Raw genomic sequence first — 16098 nt, 5'->3', positions numbered from 1 at the left:
GATCCCAGCGAATTACAAAATTGGGACATAAAAAAGCGGTAATTAAGCAACATGCAATTCTAACAGAGTAATACTCATCTATATTACGTTTGTTATGAGACCCTTTTATCAAACATCCCATGAGAAACATCACATTTCCAAAAATCATATGGGCACCTCTTAGCTTTTAATCCACTGCAGCAATCGACAAAAAATCATTGCAATTCATTTCAAACAGATAGTTGATTTTATAACCATTCCTCCACATTTTTTCTGTGTTCAAATTTTGATGTTTGATTCATTTCCACCTACTCTTGTCTTTCACGACTGATATGCTAACCAGTTTCCACATGGCTTATTCTTTCAAAAAATATAAACAGATTGCTCGAATTAGCTATAACGCAACGTTTTTTGCTTGCAGTGCAATATTTTTCAGATAAACATTAAGATGGATATTAAGTTACGTACTTGAGTTCTGCTCTGCTTCAGTAAGATTATATGGCCAGGTTTGTAAGCAGCTCTCGGTTCTTGCTTTGACCAAATCTTTTTAACACTTTAAAGTCAATCTTGAATAATTCTAACTTTCGCTTCGCCACCACCCCTGCCCCCACCACTTTTTTTTGAAGACCGATTTGACGTTTAAGTGTTGCTATCAGATTGATGTGGTAACTTTGATTGAAGGCTTTTGTGATGTAAATGTCACCGCGGTGATGGATCACCTCATGCAGTTCACTAACATCAGGAGGCCCCTTGCCATTGGCGACTTGGGGTCACGTGAACGTCCTCTTGAGTGATATCGTTTGATTGCCAGCGAGCCATGGAGGAAGTTTACTGGGTGACATAGTGCTTGGGGTTTCAGGGGCAGGGAGAATCCCGAACAGGTTGACCGTCCATCACTGGCAGATGGACAATACCAGGATGAACTCGTTCTTAGAGTACGCAATTTGTAATCGTGGGACGAGCGCCTACTCATCCAAGGGTTACCACCATTCAGAACAAGGGATAACAGCTTTCGCTCCTTGTGCAGGTAACATTGACAATTGCAATGGTGATGGACGATTCTTAGTAGGAGGAAACGCACACAATGCATTCCAGCATCAGCACCAGTCAACCAGTTCCTCGCATCATTCCAGTCTGGGGAACCCATACGCCAGCTCAGGCCCTAACAACTACACGACCCAAACTTGCAACTCGGGTTACAATCATCATTACTTTTTCAATCAAGAAACGGATGGGGCATACTTTCAAAACTCGGGGTACACCGCCAATTTAGCATCCAATATCAACCAGCTTTCAGACGGTTATTGTGGTGTGTCAGGGCCGGGTCAGTATCAGCATTCCTACGGCCAAGAGCAACAGGGTTTGGCGTATGGGATTTGTGCTAATCTGTCTCCATCTCAAGAGGGGGAGAAGGAACCTCTTTGCACCTCTGATTCATCCTCCTCGGGCCAGACGTTTGACTGGATGAAAGTGAAAAGAAATCCTCCCAAAACAGGTTAGTATGAGAATCGCTCTAACCCATTCCGTAAACTGCTCAGTGAGTCAAAAACTGGCTAAAATCCAATTCGTTCGCTTGCAACTTTTTACAAATTAATTTCATCAAATGACAGAAGAATTCTGACGGTAACATCAGTTTGTTTCCAAAAAACCTTCCAAAGTAATGAAAAATACTTTGCCCTCTGTTTGAACTTTGCTAATTAAGACCTACAGTATTCAAGCGGAGTTTCACCGTCACCCATTTGCTCGGCACTCCCCCTTCCGGGAATCAATTGGAGTAAATAACTGATAAATGTGCGGTTGATACTAATTTATGAAACTGACCTGAAAATGACAGACAGATCTTAGTAGAAAACTGGGCCGCGGCTACAAGTGTGTTGTACGCAGGTCTGTCCCTATAACTCTCCCCTGTGGAGCTTCACTTCTGTTGCACAAGTTGCTAATTTAATAATTAAGATTTAGTTTGGTTTAGCCTACTTTATATTTTAAAACGAATTTTAAAAATCAACAGGAGGGTGAGAAAGTGTTTTGCCATCACGCCATACTGCTTCGTTGGAAGTTTGAATGTTCTGCTTTTTTTTGGAATCTTGTCGTTCAAAGAGATGAAGTAAATTTAGCCTAAAAGCCTCGCGCTGCGTTTTATCTCTTGCCTCTATCAAGTTCCGGGACACTAAGTGCTGAAGTTGCTGGTTAATGCTGAGGAGTGGGGGGATGGTTGGGAGCTGCTCATGTATGTACGGTCTGATCATTTCCTTTTTCGTTTTTGCAGCCAGAATTGCTGATTACGGGTTAGGTGGTCAGACGAACACAATGCGAACCAATTTCACCACCAAGCAATTGACAGAACTGGAGAAAGAATTCCATTTTAACAAGTATCTGACCCGCGCAAGGAGAGTGGAGATAGCTGCAACGCTCGAGCTGAATGAAACCCAAGTAAAAATCTGGTTCCAGAACCGCAGGATGAAACAGAAGAAGCGGGAGAAGGAAGGATTCGCACCCCATTTCTCCGTTCACACTGCAAAGGAGACAGGAGACGGATCAGACAAATCGTCAACTACCTCTCCATCCACTTCGCCCAGATCGTCCACATCAGAAAATCTCCAGACCTCTTAACTCGGGCTACATATAATGAAACTTCCAAAAAGAGAATATGACTTTAAATTCTTTCATTTCAGTTTACTGGCGTTAACTGCCCTTCCTTTCATCGTCAACATTGTTATAAACTCAGGGAAATTACCAAAAAAGAAGCAATGCACTTTCCCCATGTTTACAATGTCGGAATCGCACCTTTTGATAGTGATGGTTGCGATACTGTATCACCACATTGACAGGCTGCTTGTATGTTATATAGATATATTTAGCTTGCGATTTGGAATACTCGCCTTAAGTCATTGTTAACTTCATAAACAGTCTGGCTTCACACAGCCTTGATGTCTATGCATAGGTGTAGATCTCAGTTTATTTTGTATTTAAGAAATGTGATTTTAAACGGAACTGTTTGTATATATCGGAAATTGAGAGAGGAAAAACACACACCGGTATTTTGCAATGTGATGTGTTTTATGAAATCTGTGGTACTTCTTTGATTGCACTACGAATGCTGTAAACAGGGTCGTCCTTTAAAAATATACATGCTAAGGTTAGAAAGGAGATACTAAGTCGAATAAATTGAATGAAAAATGTAGCAGACGCGTGTTACATGTCAACAGATAAATACTAATCTCATTTCTTTAATTTTGTGGCATTTTTATTTGTTTCAATTGAGAGATCAAACTTGGTTGTTTATTAGATTAGAAACTGTTACAACAGTCATGTATTTCCAGAAAGTAATGATAATTTGGAAAACATTTGAACTTTCAACTGATTTTAAGTCTCAAATCAGGTATCTGTTGAAATCAATGTGAGGAACGTCAGAGTGGATCAGCCCAAACATGTGACTTAAAAATGCACCCACAAAGATTTCCCTCAGTACTTACCAGTTAAGTTTACGATTTCGCTACTAAATCCGACGATAGGACTTGTAAGGCACCTTCCATGTCACTAACCAAGGCGGTTGGAATAATTCCGCCTGGGGTGGTTATGCTGTCATACAATTGTTTGAGTTTTATTTACAACCCTTGTGCTCAGCTACCTCGTTCCAATAAATTCGATTCGTTTGTTGTAACAATTTTTCTCGACTATTTCTACTTCTCTCGGTTTTCTTTCTTAAGACAATATGAGTTATGACAAGAAATCTTTTTCTGCGGAAGCCTATGATCGAGCTTTAATAACTGGGACAATACGATGATCTGGACCTTTGTTTTATTTCCTGTAGTTATTGCACTTTGACCACTATGAGATATTCCAATCCATAGTCGGTAATCTGTCTGTTGGCAGCCCATAAATAAACCAAAACACATAACCAGATCAGCTGAAAGGTGCGGTTTTAACACATGGAGTTCCTCCTTTCTTTAAAGCAAAACAAAATGCAGGAATTTGAAGATACGCAATTACAATCAAGCAGATGGACAGACCATCTTGTGTGTGCAAACACGGATCATTTCAGAAAAGATTTAATTCAATAGTATTCACCGCAGCTGAATTCGTAAAGGAAATAGTCCTCTCAGGTTGAATCTGTTGCTGAACGATGTTAAACAAACACTCATCGGTCGTGTCTTTAAAATAAATGTATGGGCGAAGCAAGGAATGCAAGAGCAAACTCCGGATGTACCAGTGACCTTTTTACCTCCAAACGCCTCTGGGATTAACAAATAAGTCAACAAAGCCGCCTAAAGATGACACCATGGTCCATCTCAGGCGGATAATTCTAACTTGCAAGACGTGCATGTATATTTTATATACCTACTGTTGGTTTTACATGCAGCATAGGCCTGATTACATAAATCTAGCATTCGTTCAAAGTAAACTACTTCCCTGCAACGCTCACTACCCCAAATTGTCTGGTAACTGGAAAAGGCCAGATTCCAATATGGAATAGAACACAATGCAATATTACCTAAAGTTCTAACAAAATCGGACCGCTCAATGTTTTGATGCACCCTATATAAATTGCAATTGTAAGCATCAAGGCTCATTGGGGGATTTGGTCCCCCTCTCGCACACATAGTTACACTCAGGCACACAGAACAGTTTTCACACAAATTGCACACATTCACATATAACCCCAAACACGCCGATACGCGGTTATTTACGCATGTACGTGCATATGCATAAATATCAGATATACAATACCACATGAACAAATAAAACCATACGCACGTGGTATACGCTCCTCACAAATATTCTGTCACTTCCCGCTTGAAATGTTTTCATTCCATGTTTCTGAAAAAATAAAACAACTTAAATATTTCTCGTTAAAAGAAAGGGCCGCTGCCGTCACCTTAATTAGAGTTCGTTTGGGGCAAAGACTGCACAAGAAAAGTTAGACCAGACACCGCTTGACCCGCGTTAGATGTAATATCTTGGCTGTAGGGAAGGAAAAGCTGTTAGGTTCGAGAAGCAGAACATATCTAATATTTAAAAATGCAGAGGAAAGAAAGTACGTCACTGGGCCTGGCGCGTGACAATTCTTGAGATCAAAGAGAAGCCCGTTTTGCCTTTTGGGGCAGAAGTATTTAGTGGAAACATTTTTCCCCCTCCTTCAGTCATTTTATTGCAATGCAAGGATTCGCAATGCATGTTTAAGAATGAAAACAGCTTCACCCAAACCAGCAGACTGCACAAAACCTCATGGATGAACAATGCATTTCAACTGAATACATGTGCCGCGAACAATGATGTAACCAGGAATCTTTCTGATCTGGCTTGTGTTGTGGACCGTAGCAAAAGACAAGTATGACTTTCTGCTGAAATCGGGGAAGTGTGAACGAAAATCTTCACAAATCACCCAGTCCCGCCATGGAACGAGTTTTTTTGGTGCATTGTTACCGGAAACATCTAAGGAATTCACCGACTGTAACATGCAATAAATACTGTTTAGCTGTGTTTTATGTACAGTGCCCCTTTGGTCAACATTTTATTTTCATTGGCAACCACACACCCCTTTGACCCTTCCAAATGCAAACTCTGCTGCGAATCACATACTTCTCATGTCACACTTCTCTCAAACCTGCCTTTGAAATTCATTGAATGAAAAGAACTATTCGGAGTGAATGACTTCAGCCAAAGCTGTGCCAGCCTTCACGTCACACCTCCCCCTCCCAGTAAATACATAAATAAAGAAATGGCTCTGGTCTTCAGCCCCAAGTCATTCCGATAAAGCAGAAAATCAATAAAAGCCGAGGTTCGAACGTCTTTTCTGGTTGATGGCTGTAGGGGATGTTTTGTAAGAAAAAGTAATTTCAAAGTGACTAACTGAGCGCTAAGGCCACAGCCATCTGCTCCTGACGACTTTGTGTTAATTGTACTTGTGTTTTTGGGAGCTTTTACCCTCACTATGTGATGCCTTTTGATGTAAAGGAAACCGCACTTATAAAATTTATGACGGTTCCCTTTGAACTATTAACGGTCCTTTGTCATTCGTGTTTTCCCCCACAAGGTCCGCTCTTGAAATGGCTGCAACTTCACGCGTTTTAAAATGAAATGCTTCTTGCATTCAACGAAAAGCAAACAGGGAAGACGTAAACAGCTTTACAGAGACAGCAAGGGGAAAAGGTTTCAGTAACTTGCGGTGCTTCAGCTCCTTTAAGTCTCTGTCATTTAAGCATCTTTTCTAATGTTATGTCTCTATCTATTCAATGTATCATCATCTCCTTGAAAACGTTGCATCATTTTTGGGCGGAAGGCTCTACAAGAGCACTGGCTACTCCAACCTGTGCAGTCTCGGAGAAACCGCATACAGAAGTGATTGAAGTGGGATTAAGTGTGCATCAAGCGCAGCAAAGAGACTGTCCCTCCCACCGGCGTATGCAACTTGACTTCAGAATCGTCCAAAGCAGTTTGCAAAATGATTCCACGCTCTTTATTATGATATCCTCAAATGTGTTTCATTTCAATTAATTCAAGGGATTAAGGTGCATGAAATAGCAAGTAGGTGATTAAGGCAAACAAACAAAATCATTTCAGCCCCTTCCGTGAAGTGAGAAAGTTATGGCAGCACACACCAAAAACAGCATTTTGGTAAGATGACTAACATTCATCAGGATTCTCTGTGACTACGTGCGTCTCAGATCATTAAAATATTTGGCTGCAGACAGATCAGATTGTTCATTTAACTGATCAGATCACAAAGGCGATTTATCAAACTTTAAATCCTCTCAAGCACCACAGAAATCAAACTTGTAAATGTGCGTTATTGCAAGTTATTAAATTTGTGAAGGATGCAGGTTTCCCCATCCGCAGTTAAAATGATACTTTAGAGTGTTATAAAAGCAGAAAGTTCCGGAGAAACTCAGCAGGTCTGGCAGCACCTGTGGAGGGAAACAAGAGTTAACGTTTCGAATCTGAATGACTCTACTTCGAAACACTACTTGCTCTATTTTATTTCTGCTTTTATTGAAAAGTGTTTTGAAAAGTGTTATTGAGAATCGGGAGACGCATTTGACAGCACTTGTCTCCTTTTCATTTAATTACTGATCACCTCCGTGTGTCTTTACTCAACAGGCAGGTGAAGGAGAATTTGACCTGAACCGAAAACAATAAGGACGTGCCCGTATGATTTCCAGCTCCTTGTGATATACCCTCTTGAAGTTTACTTTTGCCTGACAGGGCCGTTTCATTTCGGCCATCAGATGGAATCGTTCAATATTTACTCAGGCTGAAAGGTTTGCCCAGGGCCAGCCACAAGGAACCAGCCCTCCTTCACTAGTCTTTGGTTCACGGAGAGTTCACGCTGAAATTAATTCAGCAGTCTGGGTCACTGTTGATTAAGCGTTCGTAGCTCCTCGCTAAGGGTCAACTTTAGACTAGAAGGGACATTCACTCTTCTCTCCCTGTAGTCCAAGGGCAATGCAGTTTTAAGACAAAAAATAAAAGGACTTTCCCAAAACAGTCTTAAAATGACTTTGTAGAACTTAGAAGTGTCAAGATAGAGGATGTATCGCGACTCATTTAGATTTGGAAAGGTCAAAGGTCGCATCTACACTGAATAAATGAATAGTTAATGACAGTTTATGGTGACGTTGGCCACGCCTGTCCCTAACTCAAGATGAGGAGATGGGATATTACAGTCCTAACAAAAAGTGACCTTTTCAAAAATCTGATAATGTATACAAACAAATCGTTCATTTGATATGAACCGGATTTATCACGAAGCTGGAAAAACACTTTACAAATAAGGAAAGATTGGAAGCTAATTCTTGATGTTTCCAAATGCTTTATTTTCCATATTTCGAATAATTTCGTCCTGTTATGTGTGGTGCGATCAGTTTAATTATTTAAACATTACCTACCATATTATATCAAAATCCATCAATATTTTATGTTACTCAACACCACGGCGTTAAAATATTCGTGGCAAAGTCGGCTTCAGATGAATCTTTATTGCATTAATGAATGTTCTCATTTGGCTTATTTTCTGTACCGGGGTCACAAAAGCTTAGTTCTCATCTATCACGAAAACAAGACGTTACGGTAATAACACAGCGGCGATGAACTGCTCCAGCAATGTATTATTACGGCTATAAATTCTTATTCATTACGTTAGGAAAAACAGGAGGGGCAAGGAAATTGCTGCGGAAAATGCAGCCACTGGAATTTAAACATTAGTTATCGCAAATGATGACTACTTTTTTTTTAAGAAACAGGAATACCAGCACAATTCATTTACAGGATATATGAAATCGTTCAGCCACGTCGCAAATTCTGGCGGAATTAATTCAAACCCTTTTTAGGTCAGAATACTACGGCTAAAATTAGGCTGAGAGGATTTTTCCTAAATTCCGGAAACATCTGACGACAGAGGCGAATTTAAGCCTTTCTGCCTCTATCAACAGCTAAACTTGGAAACTAAATTCAGGTGAAAACAACGTTAAAAGTTTCCGTTCATTATTTGAGGCAACATCTAAACAACTTTTGCCTGGTGTCTTTTTTTAAGACACACCATCCCATTGTCATGGAAAACTCCCGAGTAATCCATTCATAGGACTCTGACTATTTTCTTTGAAAAATAGCATGAAACTTTTCTTTATTACTCCGTAAATGCCATCAAGGCACAAACGGAAGAGCACATTAAGAATTCTTTCAGAATTATAGTCGATAATTAAGAAAAACACACGCTGTGTGCTTATTTTGTTCAGGAGCGTGTAATTAAAATATTTAAACGATTTTGCTGTCATCTGTTCAAATTCATGCCTTTGCACAATGCAGATCTCAAAAAGGAACAAATTCAGACACATTCTACTGAAAATAACTAAATTAGGTCATAGTTTTGGGATGTTTATATCTATCTATCCATTGAGATATAGAAAATATGGATAGGTAGCATGTATGAACTATTGTTTATATATATATACAAACGCATATGGCTTAATATTGTTTAGGCTCCCACAAATATGTTTCCACGTGAGGTGGGGGAAGCAGAAGCAGAGATCCATTATAGTCATAAAAATAATCGGGATTGTAGGAAATATCTTTACTCAAATATAATTAAGAGTGTGAAACTCCCTGGCAAGCAAATACTTGAAGCAAACTGCGTAAATGTATTTCAGGGTGACCACATATATATACGAGGGAACCCAGGAGCTATAGTCGGATCCCTACCTTTGAGCCAGGGGGCCAAGGTTCAAGTCCCACCTGCTCCAAAGGTGTGCAGAGGGGTCTGCGTGTGCGCGTATGTGCGCGCAACATCCTAATCAGGAAAATACCTGGAAGCACCAGGGATGAGGGAATAGCGGCACATGTTGATGGAGTGAGACTGATTGGGGGTGGGAGATGTCCCGATAGATCATAATGATCAGCATAGGCATGATCAGCCGAGTGGCCGATCGCCGTACATAGTGTTTCTCATTCGGCCCAACCGGTCTATGCTGGTGTTAATGCCGCACGCGACTTTCTTCCCACATTACAATTTATATAGAGACGTCTTGCATTCGCACACATATACATTTGTACAGATCCTAATAATAGTCTCTACTGCACAGTGTAGATTGAAACTAATTCATTAATTGATTTGTTTTTATTTTGCGTCAGATGTTTTCTTTATATCGATATCCTTCTGTGAATTAATTCATTTTAAATCCAATCCATGTTACATTAGAGACTAGCGAACCAAATCGTTCGATCTGTCAGAGGCCCCTGCATACTTTGTCAGGAAGTATATTTTTAGGGATGCAACGTGTCAGCTCCTTGTCTGAGGAGACCATTCAGTTAACATCTCTCACCTCAGAGAGTCCGATTGCTCCCAACGCCGTTGTTTGCATAAACATATAAAGTTGCAAAACAAACACACGCCTCCAGAAGGAAGGCTTATTGCACTCCCGGCCATTGCAGCAAGCCGCCAATGAGCTGGACACACATCAATAAACTGTATTTTGCTATTTCTTACAAACAACATGTCCAGGAATTTTCAAGAAATGTTCAGATAAAAGCAAAATACTGCGGTTGCTGAAAGTCTGAAACAAGTACAGAGAATCCTGGAGAAACTCAGCAGGTCTGGCAGCATCTCTTGAGAGAAAAACAGAATTAACGTTTCGAGTCCAGTATGACCCTGCTTCAGAATGAAGATTTGAAGATGCTGACAGACCTGCTGAGTTTCTCCACCATTCTCTTTGTTTCTATAAATGTTGATTGACAAACATGTACACACATGCGTAGCCTATCCTGGTGAATTGCTGCTTAACCGAGAAATATACCACTATATAAAAGTAAGTGAATACATAGATCCGCATTTCTATTTTATTGCATACGTGGAAGTGATTCCAGCATAACCTCGCCAGAAGGACAGTGTCTGTATAAGTAAAGAGTTAGTTGGACCGTTGTATGTCTGTGTTATGGGTTCGAGTGAGTGTATACACTGGTTAAACGCGTCTCCAAGATTTGGCTGGACACCTTGGACCTGGAAATCCATTGGGTTGCACGGTTCGTTTGAAATTGATCACATAACTCCAGGTAACACATGGCCCAGGGAATTCCAGGGAGTACTCTGTGATAAGAACCCAGGAAGCAGACCGGGATAAACTCCTGGTGGTGCATTTCAAACGTAGGGTTCACCTACCTTCTCTGGCATGGGACAGGGCGATGGGAAGAATTTCTCACAATCTTACAATTTCCAATAGACTCAGAACCTGGCATTCCGTTACAATGACCACCCCACTCCCTATGGACCCCCCCCCCCCCACCCACCCCATGCATTTTATAATACAGCCGGAAACTAAGTCCGCCCGCTTTCACATGTCTCTCGACAATACCTTGAATCTAACATTCAGCAGACTTGATGCAAGTTTTGAGTTCCATAATGTATCCCGACTGTCGTATTCCACAACTAAACTGTGAGAGTAGTGAGTTCATAAGGCTTAAAAATGTTATTAGATATAATCAAATCCAAAACTCGAGTTGGAATGTTCTGTTTATGATAACAAAGTGTGGGGCTGGATGAACACAGCAGGCCAAGCAGCATAAAGGTTTTCTGATGAAGGGTCTACGCCCGAAACGTCAGCTTTTGTGCTCCTGAGATGCTGCTTGGCCTGCTGTGTTCATCCAGCTCCACACTTTGTTATCTTGGATTCTCCAGCATCTGCAGTTCCAATTATCTTGGAATGTTCTATTTATGTTTCTTTTTAAGCAGCCGATACAGGTATTTCAAATTACACACTCTCAGTCCCTTCCCGCTTTATTCACGCATTTCATTGGTCTAATTCCGCATTAGATATTATGGGTAAGGTTCTAATATACACAGTGATGCTTGCAGCATAAAAGGCGGCAAATGAAAAACAAAATGGGTATCGTTATTTTCGTGAAATTGTTTCCATGCAATCGCGTCCTTCTAATATTTAAGGCAGTCAATAGATTTTCAAACTCTTGAGCTGAATCAATTCGATAAAATGAATGTCCTGAAATGTTGGCCGACTTTACAACCACACTACAGTTCAGAAGGGACCATTCAGCCCTTCGAGTCTGTACCGTCAAAATACACGATTACCTGCGCTAGCCCCACTTTCCAGCACTAGTCTCAGCCTTGAATGCTATGGCACTCCAGGAGCTCATTCAAGTTTTTTTTAAAGGTCGTGAGGTTTGCCGCCTCAACCACACACGCCCCAGGCGGTGCATTCAAGACCCTAGGCGAATATTTTCCCCTCAAATCTTCTGCCTTTCACTTAAAACGTGAGCCCCTTATTAAAGTGCAACAGACTCAGCCGGGCTATATAATACGGCAAATAAATGTGAATCACGAACTGAGATTTATAGATAAATTTACATCTACATCCCTGTTTTTAGCTAAATACATCATCTAACTAAGTTGGGGAAGGTGGAGGTTTGGTGACAATATCATCGGAGTGGTCATCCAGGTACTACAAGCTGTTCGATTCCCACCATGGCAGATGACAAAATTTGAATTTGATATAAATCTGAATTTTTTTAAAAAAGGAAAGCTATCAAGTGCAAAAGGAGGAGGTTTTGCTAAAATTCCCCATGACACTAGTCAGTCCACAGCTAGAATATTGTGAATAGCTTGAGGCCCTTCTTGAAAAAGCAGATATTCTGGCAATGCAGACGGTCCAGAGAAGGCACCACAGATTTACTACCCCAAGGAGGAGAAATTTATCCTCATCTCTGTCTTAAATGGGCGACCTTCATTCTGAGATGAAGGGTCTAGGCCCGAAACGTCAGCTTTTGTGCTCCTGAGATGCTGCTTGGCCTGCTGTGTTCATCCAGCCTCACATTTTATTACCAGAGAAGGCACCAGGCTGGTGCCAGATATGGGGGCACTTGTCCTCGGAGGTGAGTAGTCTGGGCCTGTACTCGTTGGAATTTAGAATAATAAAAGGAAACTTTATTGAAAAATAGAACATTTTTGGGGTACTTGACAGGGTGTTTCTCACTGTGGGACAGTCTAAGACCAGAGGAATAATCTCAGAATGAAGGTCGCCCATTTAAGACAGAGATGAGGATAAATTTCTCCTCCTTGGGGTAGTAAATCTGTGGAATTCTTTACCACAGAGGGTTGGCGAGGCTGGGGCATTAAATATATTCAACGTTGAAATGGATAGATTTGTAATCAGTGAGGTAATCAAGAGTTATAGGGAAAAGGCAGGAAAATTAAGTCGAGGATTATCAGATCGCTGATGAACTCATTGATGGCGCAGACTCGTCGGGCTGGATGGCCTATTTCGGCTCCGACGCCGCATGGTCTCATCCTTGAATGATCACGCCAACATGTGACTCCACACCCACAGAAAGGGGAAAGGGGATGGATGTTAAATGCAGGCCTGTGAATGAAAAGGAACGGGCATTCACATAAAAGTGTGCGGTAGACACACCTCACTCTCCGAATAACTGAATTTGCAGGTGGCCTCCGCTAAGGTAAAATTTAATATTTTACATATAGATAGACACAAACTTCAGGCAGTTTCCTCTTCAAAAAGACCCTTTCAAGGCGTGAAATTAAACGTCAAATCATTGCATGATTGATTTGGAAACGAGAAGTGAGATGAAGGTGAATAAATGTCAAAAGGGTGTAACATAAAATGAGCACGAAAACAGAGAAACGGGAGGAAAACGGAATGTGCTGGACGGAGCCTCATCTCAACGTTCAGTTTGTTGTCAATTTTCCTGCGAGACAGCGAACTTCTTTTACACAGGATTTTGTTCATTATTTTGGGCTTGTTTCAGTTTCATTTCTTTAATCATACATATTTTAATTATGAAACATGACAGGCACCAACATCTAATCCAGTCGTTAATTCATATGGGCGCCTGGACATGTTATTTATATTATCATCCGTGAGATGAATGTTTTGCAAACATGTAAGCATTTTAAAAGGTTGTGGAGTTACATTGAAACATGAGAGTTCCCTCAAGTATAAGTACTCCCAGTGATAATCTTGAAACTTTTTTATGTTTTTAATCCGAACTTCAGAACGTTAACTTTATAACAGGGCAACAGTTTCTGGAAGAATACACAAGCGAATTGATTTCTTATTAGTTAACAATTTTACCTGAGTTTCAGTATTGAAATAGTTTATGTTTCATAATACAGTCTTATTGCATACGCTTCAGTTCTCGTCGCAGCGAAATCATTCGGCAAACATTTAAGCAATAGCCAAAAGTATGTTAAGCAGCCTTAAAATTGCGAAATGTTAAAAGAGTCTTTGGTTCGTGTTTGATGTTTTACGTCTTCCTGCTCCAATGTAGCAATGAGTCAGAGATTCTGAACAGTGATAAGATCTAAAATAGGCTTTAACGATGCACTTTAGCGATGATTTTAATTTGGTTCCTTTACACTGTCAATATTCTCGACTGTTTTCAATAAGAAAGCAATCTTTCAGGCTAAATGGAACAGGAACGGATGTGGATTCAGTGCATCCCGGGTACAGCCAACCGCGATTTACTCACGTGACCTCCACTCCCCACGAAAATTAAACCTGCGCTGCTTAATCATCATTGACAGGTCCCAGTGAGATTTGTCCAATGCTACTGTTACCATCAGCCCTGATGACTACGTTTGAGAATTCCCAGATTCTCTACAATCATGCGTATCGTCACAAACTTAAAATATATAGCAATTCTCCCGTCGTCCCAATCAGAAACCAATTTCGCGTTTGTTCAAGAGAAAGTGATCTCTGATTTTCCAATGTACTGGAGCAGCCTGTGCTTGTCCCAATTATTTCATCTTTTTAGTCAATTTCATTCCCCTTCATTAAGTAGTCGCAGAACGTCACCACTGAATATTAAGGCGGACTGTTTACGCGGTGTCGCAGCAACAAACGAGTAGGCGACACCTGATATACAATCCCCGAATAGGTGCGACTACAGAAAACAAGCTAATGGATAGTTTCTTTCTATCCATAGCTACATTCGAATATCAATCATCATACATCATCTACTTAACTGTTTATACATTCAATCTCTAAAGTAATGTTAATAGCCATCTGCCTATATTACGTTGTTTTCTCCAGCCGGTATATTTTCGGGAAATTGATAGCTAGAACAACAGCTCGTGTGTCTCTACTGTGGGCGGATTAGTTACGCTTTGGGAAAGTTTTAAATGATCCTACATCTCTGCTTACTTCATTGATGTTTGAATAATTATGGAACACGTGGGTATTAGGCATCACTTTCCAACAACGCTAAAAATCGAATGATATGGAATAGGTAACCATGTCAAAATGCGAAAACCTATGAATGGTGCACATTGAGTGCTGGAAGACCATGTTTCACTTTGATTTCCTCAACCCTCCGGACAATTTCCAAGTTGATAAACTCTTGACAGTGACTTGGACGAAGAGACCTACAAGTAATGACATCGGGTTTGCATCAACAGTTCGCGGTGAACTTCCAGAAAATATGACCACAAATGCAGGAAATGAATCACCGTTAATATCGAGGGAAATGGTATCAAAAAGAACCTGTAAAAATGTTTAGAAGTATATGTCTGTTCAAGAATAAAGCTTGTGACAAACGTAATGGGCTCGATTCAGACTGGACCTTCGTCGCCTTAGGTTGTACATCGAAAAATTCAAAGTGTGATGAAAATATAAATCTTAAACTTTTAATCAAATAAATATTTTTAGTTGCACAACAAACGCAGTGAATGCAGGAACAGAGAATTAACGAAACCTTTATGTTGTAGTTCAAAAAGGAAACTGGAGTTTCAGGATGTGAATATTCTTTGTGGTAGTCTCGATTTTGCCTCCAGTTTCAAATCTATTCTTTGAGCATTGTATAGCTTTTTATCGCAGTGAAAATACAACCCAACCCTTTTGTGGACGCGTTGTGTTAAAAGGTTATCACTGTGTCAATTCCTGGGTTCAGTAAAACATACTGGAAGGAAAACAGATGTGATCCGCAGCATATCTGGAGACTGTGCGCCCTGAACGTGTGCATACCCTATTAAAATCACATCAGGCGCACGTAAGAGAAGATTTGAAAGCTAACAGCGATTAAGTCACTTCACTGAGCTTTACCAGTAAGGCAAAAATGTAGAACGAACACCAAAAAAACCTTATTGTTCGACAACAATAATTCTCGGTAACGAGCTAGAAATTATATTTGCTGAATGTAATCCAATTTTTGATTACCATTTAGGTTTCTGAGAAATTAATGTCACGACCTTTGTTAGGTAATGGGACTAATATTTATTACAATATCATGTAGTCTGTTATAATATATAGGGGTTTTAGAATTTCCCAGTAATATACAGCAGATGATTTCCTGGTAATACTGCACTAATGATGTCACCAAAGAGGTTAATTACAGAATAAAGAATGTGAGACCCTTATAGTGGGATTTAACATGTCACTGATTACTGTGGGATCAAGCCGGTGACAGCCTGAATCACTACCTTGGTTAAACATACACCATGTATTGGAAAATTGAGCATTTGAGGCAGCAGTACAAGTGAGCAAATGTGCCCAAACATCTGCATTGGTTGGCAATGTTGATACCTTATACAAATCTTCAAAGGCAACACATTACATTTGAACAATGATTCTAAGGGTGTGGGCACCCTGGGGCATGATTAGAGCA

The 16098-nt window shown here is 40.4% G+C and overlaps 1 protein-coding gene across 1 annotated transcript; it reads left to right on the top strand.

The window, feature by feature from the left end:
- The first annotated feature begins 478 nt into the window (after positions 1 to 478).
- Positions 479 to 3619, top strand: LOC125466249 (homeobox protein Hox-A1-like). The gene is made up of 2 exons (XM_048560542.2): positions 479 to 1474; positions 2246 to 3619. Exons 1-2 carry the CDS (start codon positions 883 to 885, stop codon positions 2587 to 2589), a joined length of 936 nt encoding a protein of 311 aa, XP_048416499.1. The 5' UTR covers positions 479 to 882; the 3' UTR covers positions 2590 to 3619.
- Positions 3620 to 16098: the final 12479 nt, after the last annotated feature.

Source organism: Stegostoma tigrinum, chromosome 31, assembly GCF_030684315.1.
Source record: "Stegostoma tigrinum isolate sSteTig4 chromosome 31, sSteTig4.hap1, whole genome shotgun sequence".
Classification (NCBI taxonomy): Eukaryota; Metazoa; Chordata; class Chondrichthyes; order Orectolobiformes; family Stegostomatidae; genus Stegostoma; species Stegostoma tigrinum.
The sequence above is the reverse complement of the archived record's forward strand: the minus strand, read 5'-3'. Positions and strand labels throughout refer to the sequence as shown.

What these genes read in the sequence shown, in the direction of transcription:
- LOC125466249 (XM_048560542.2), top strand. Translation starts at nt 883, where the DNA reads ATGGACAATACCAGGATGAACTCGTTCTTAGAGTACGCAATTTGTAAT. An exon ending in AAGAAATCCTCCCAAAACAG is followed by an intron (nt 1,475 to 2,245) that starts GTTAGTATGAGA and finishes TCGTTTTTGCAG; the next exon opens with CCAGAATTGCTGATTACGGG.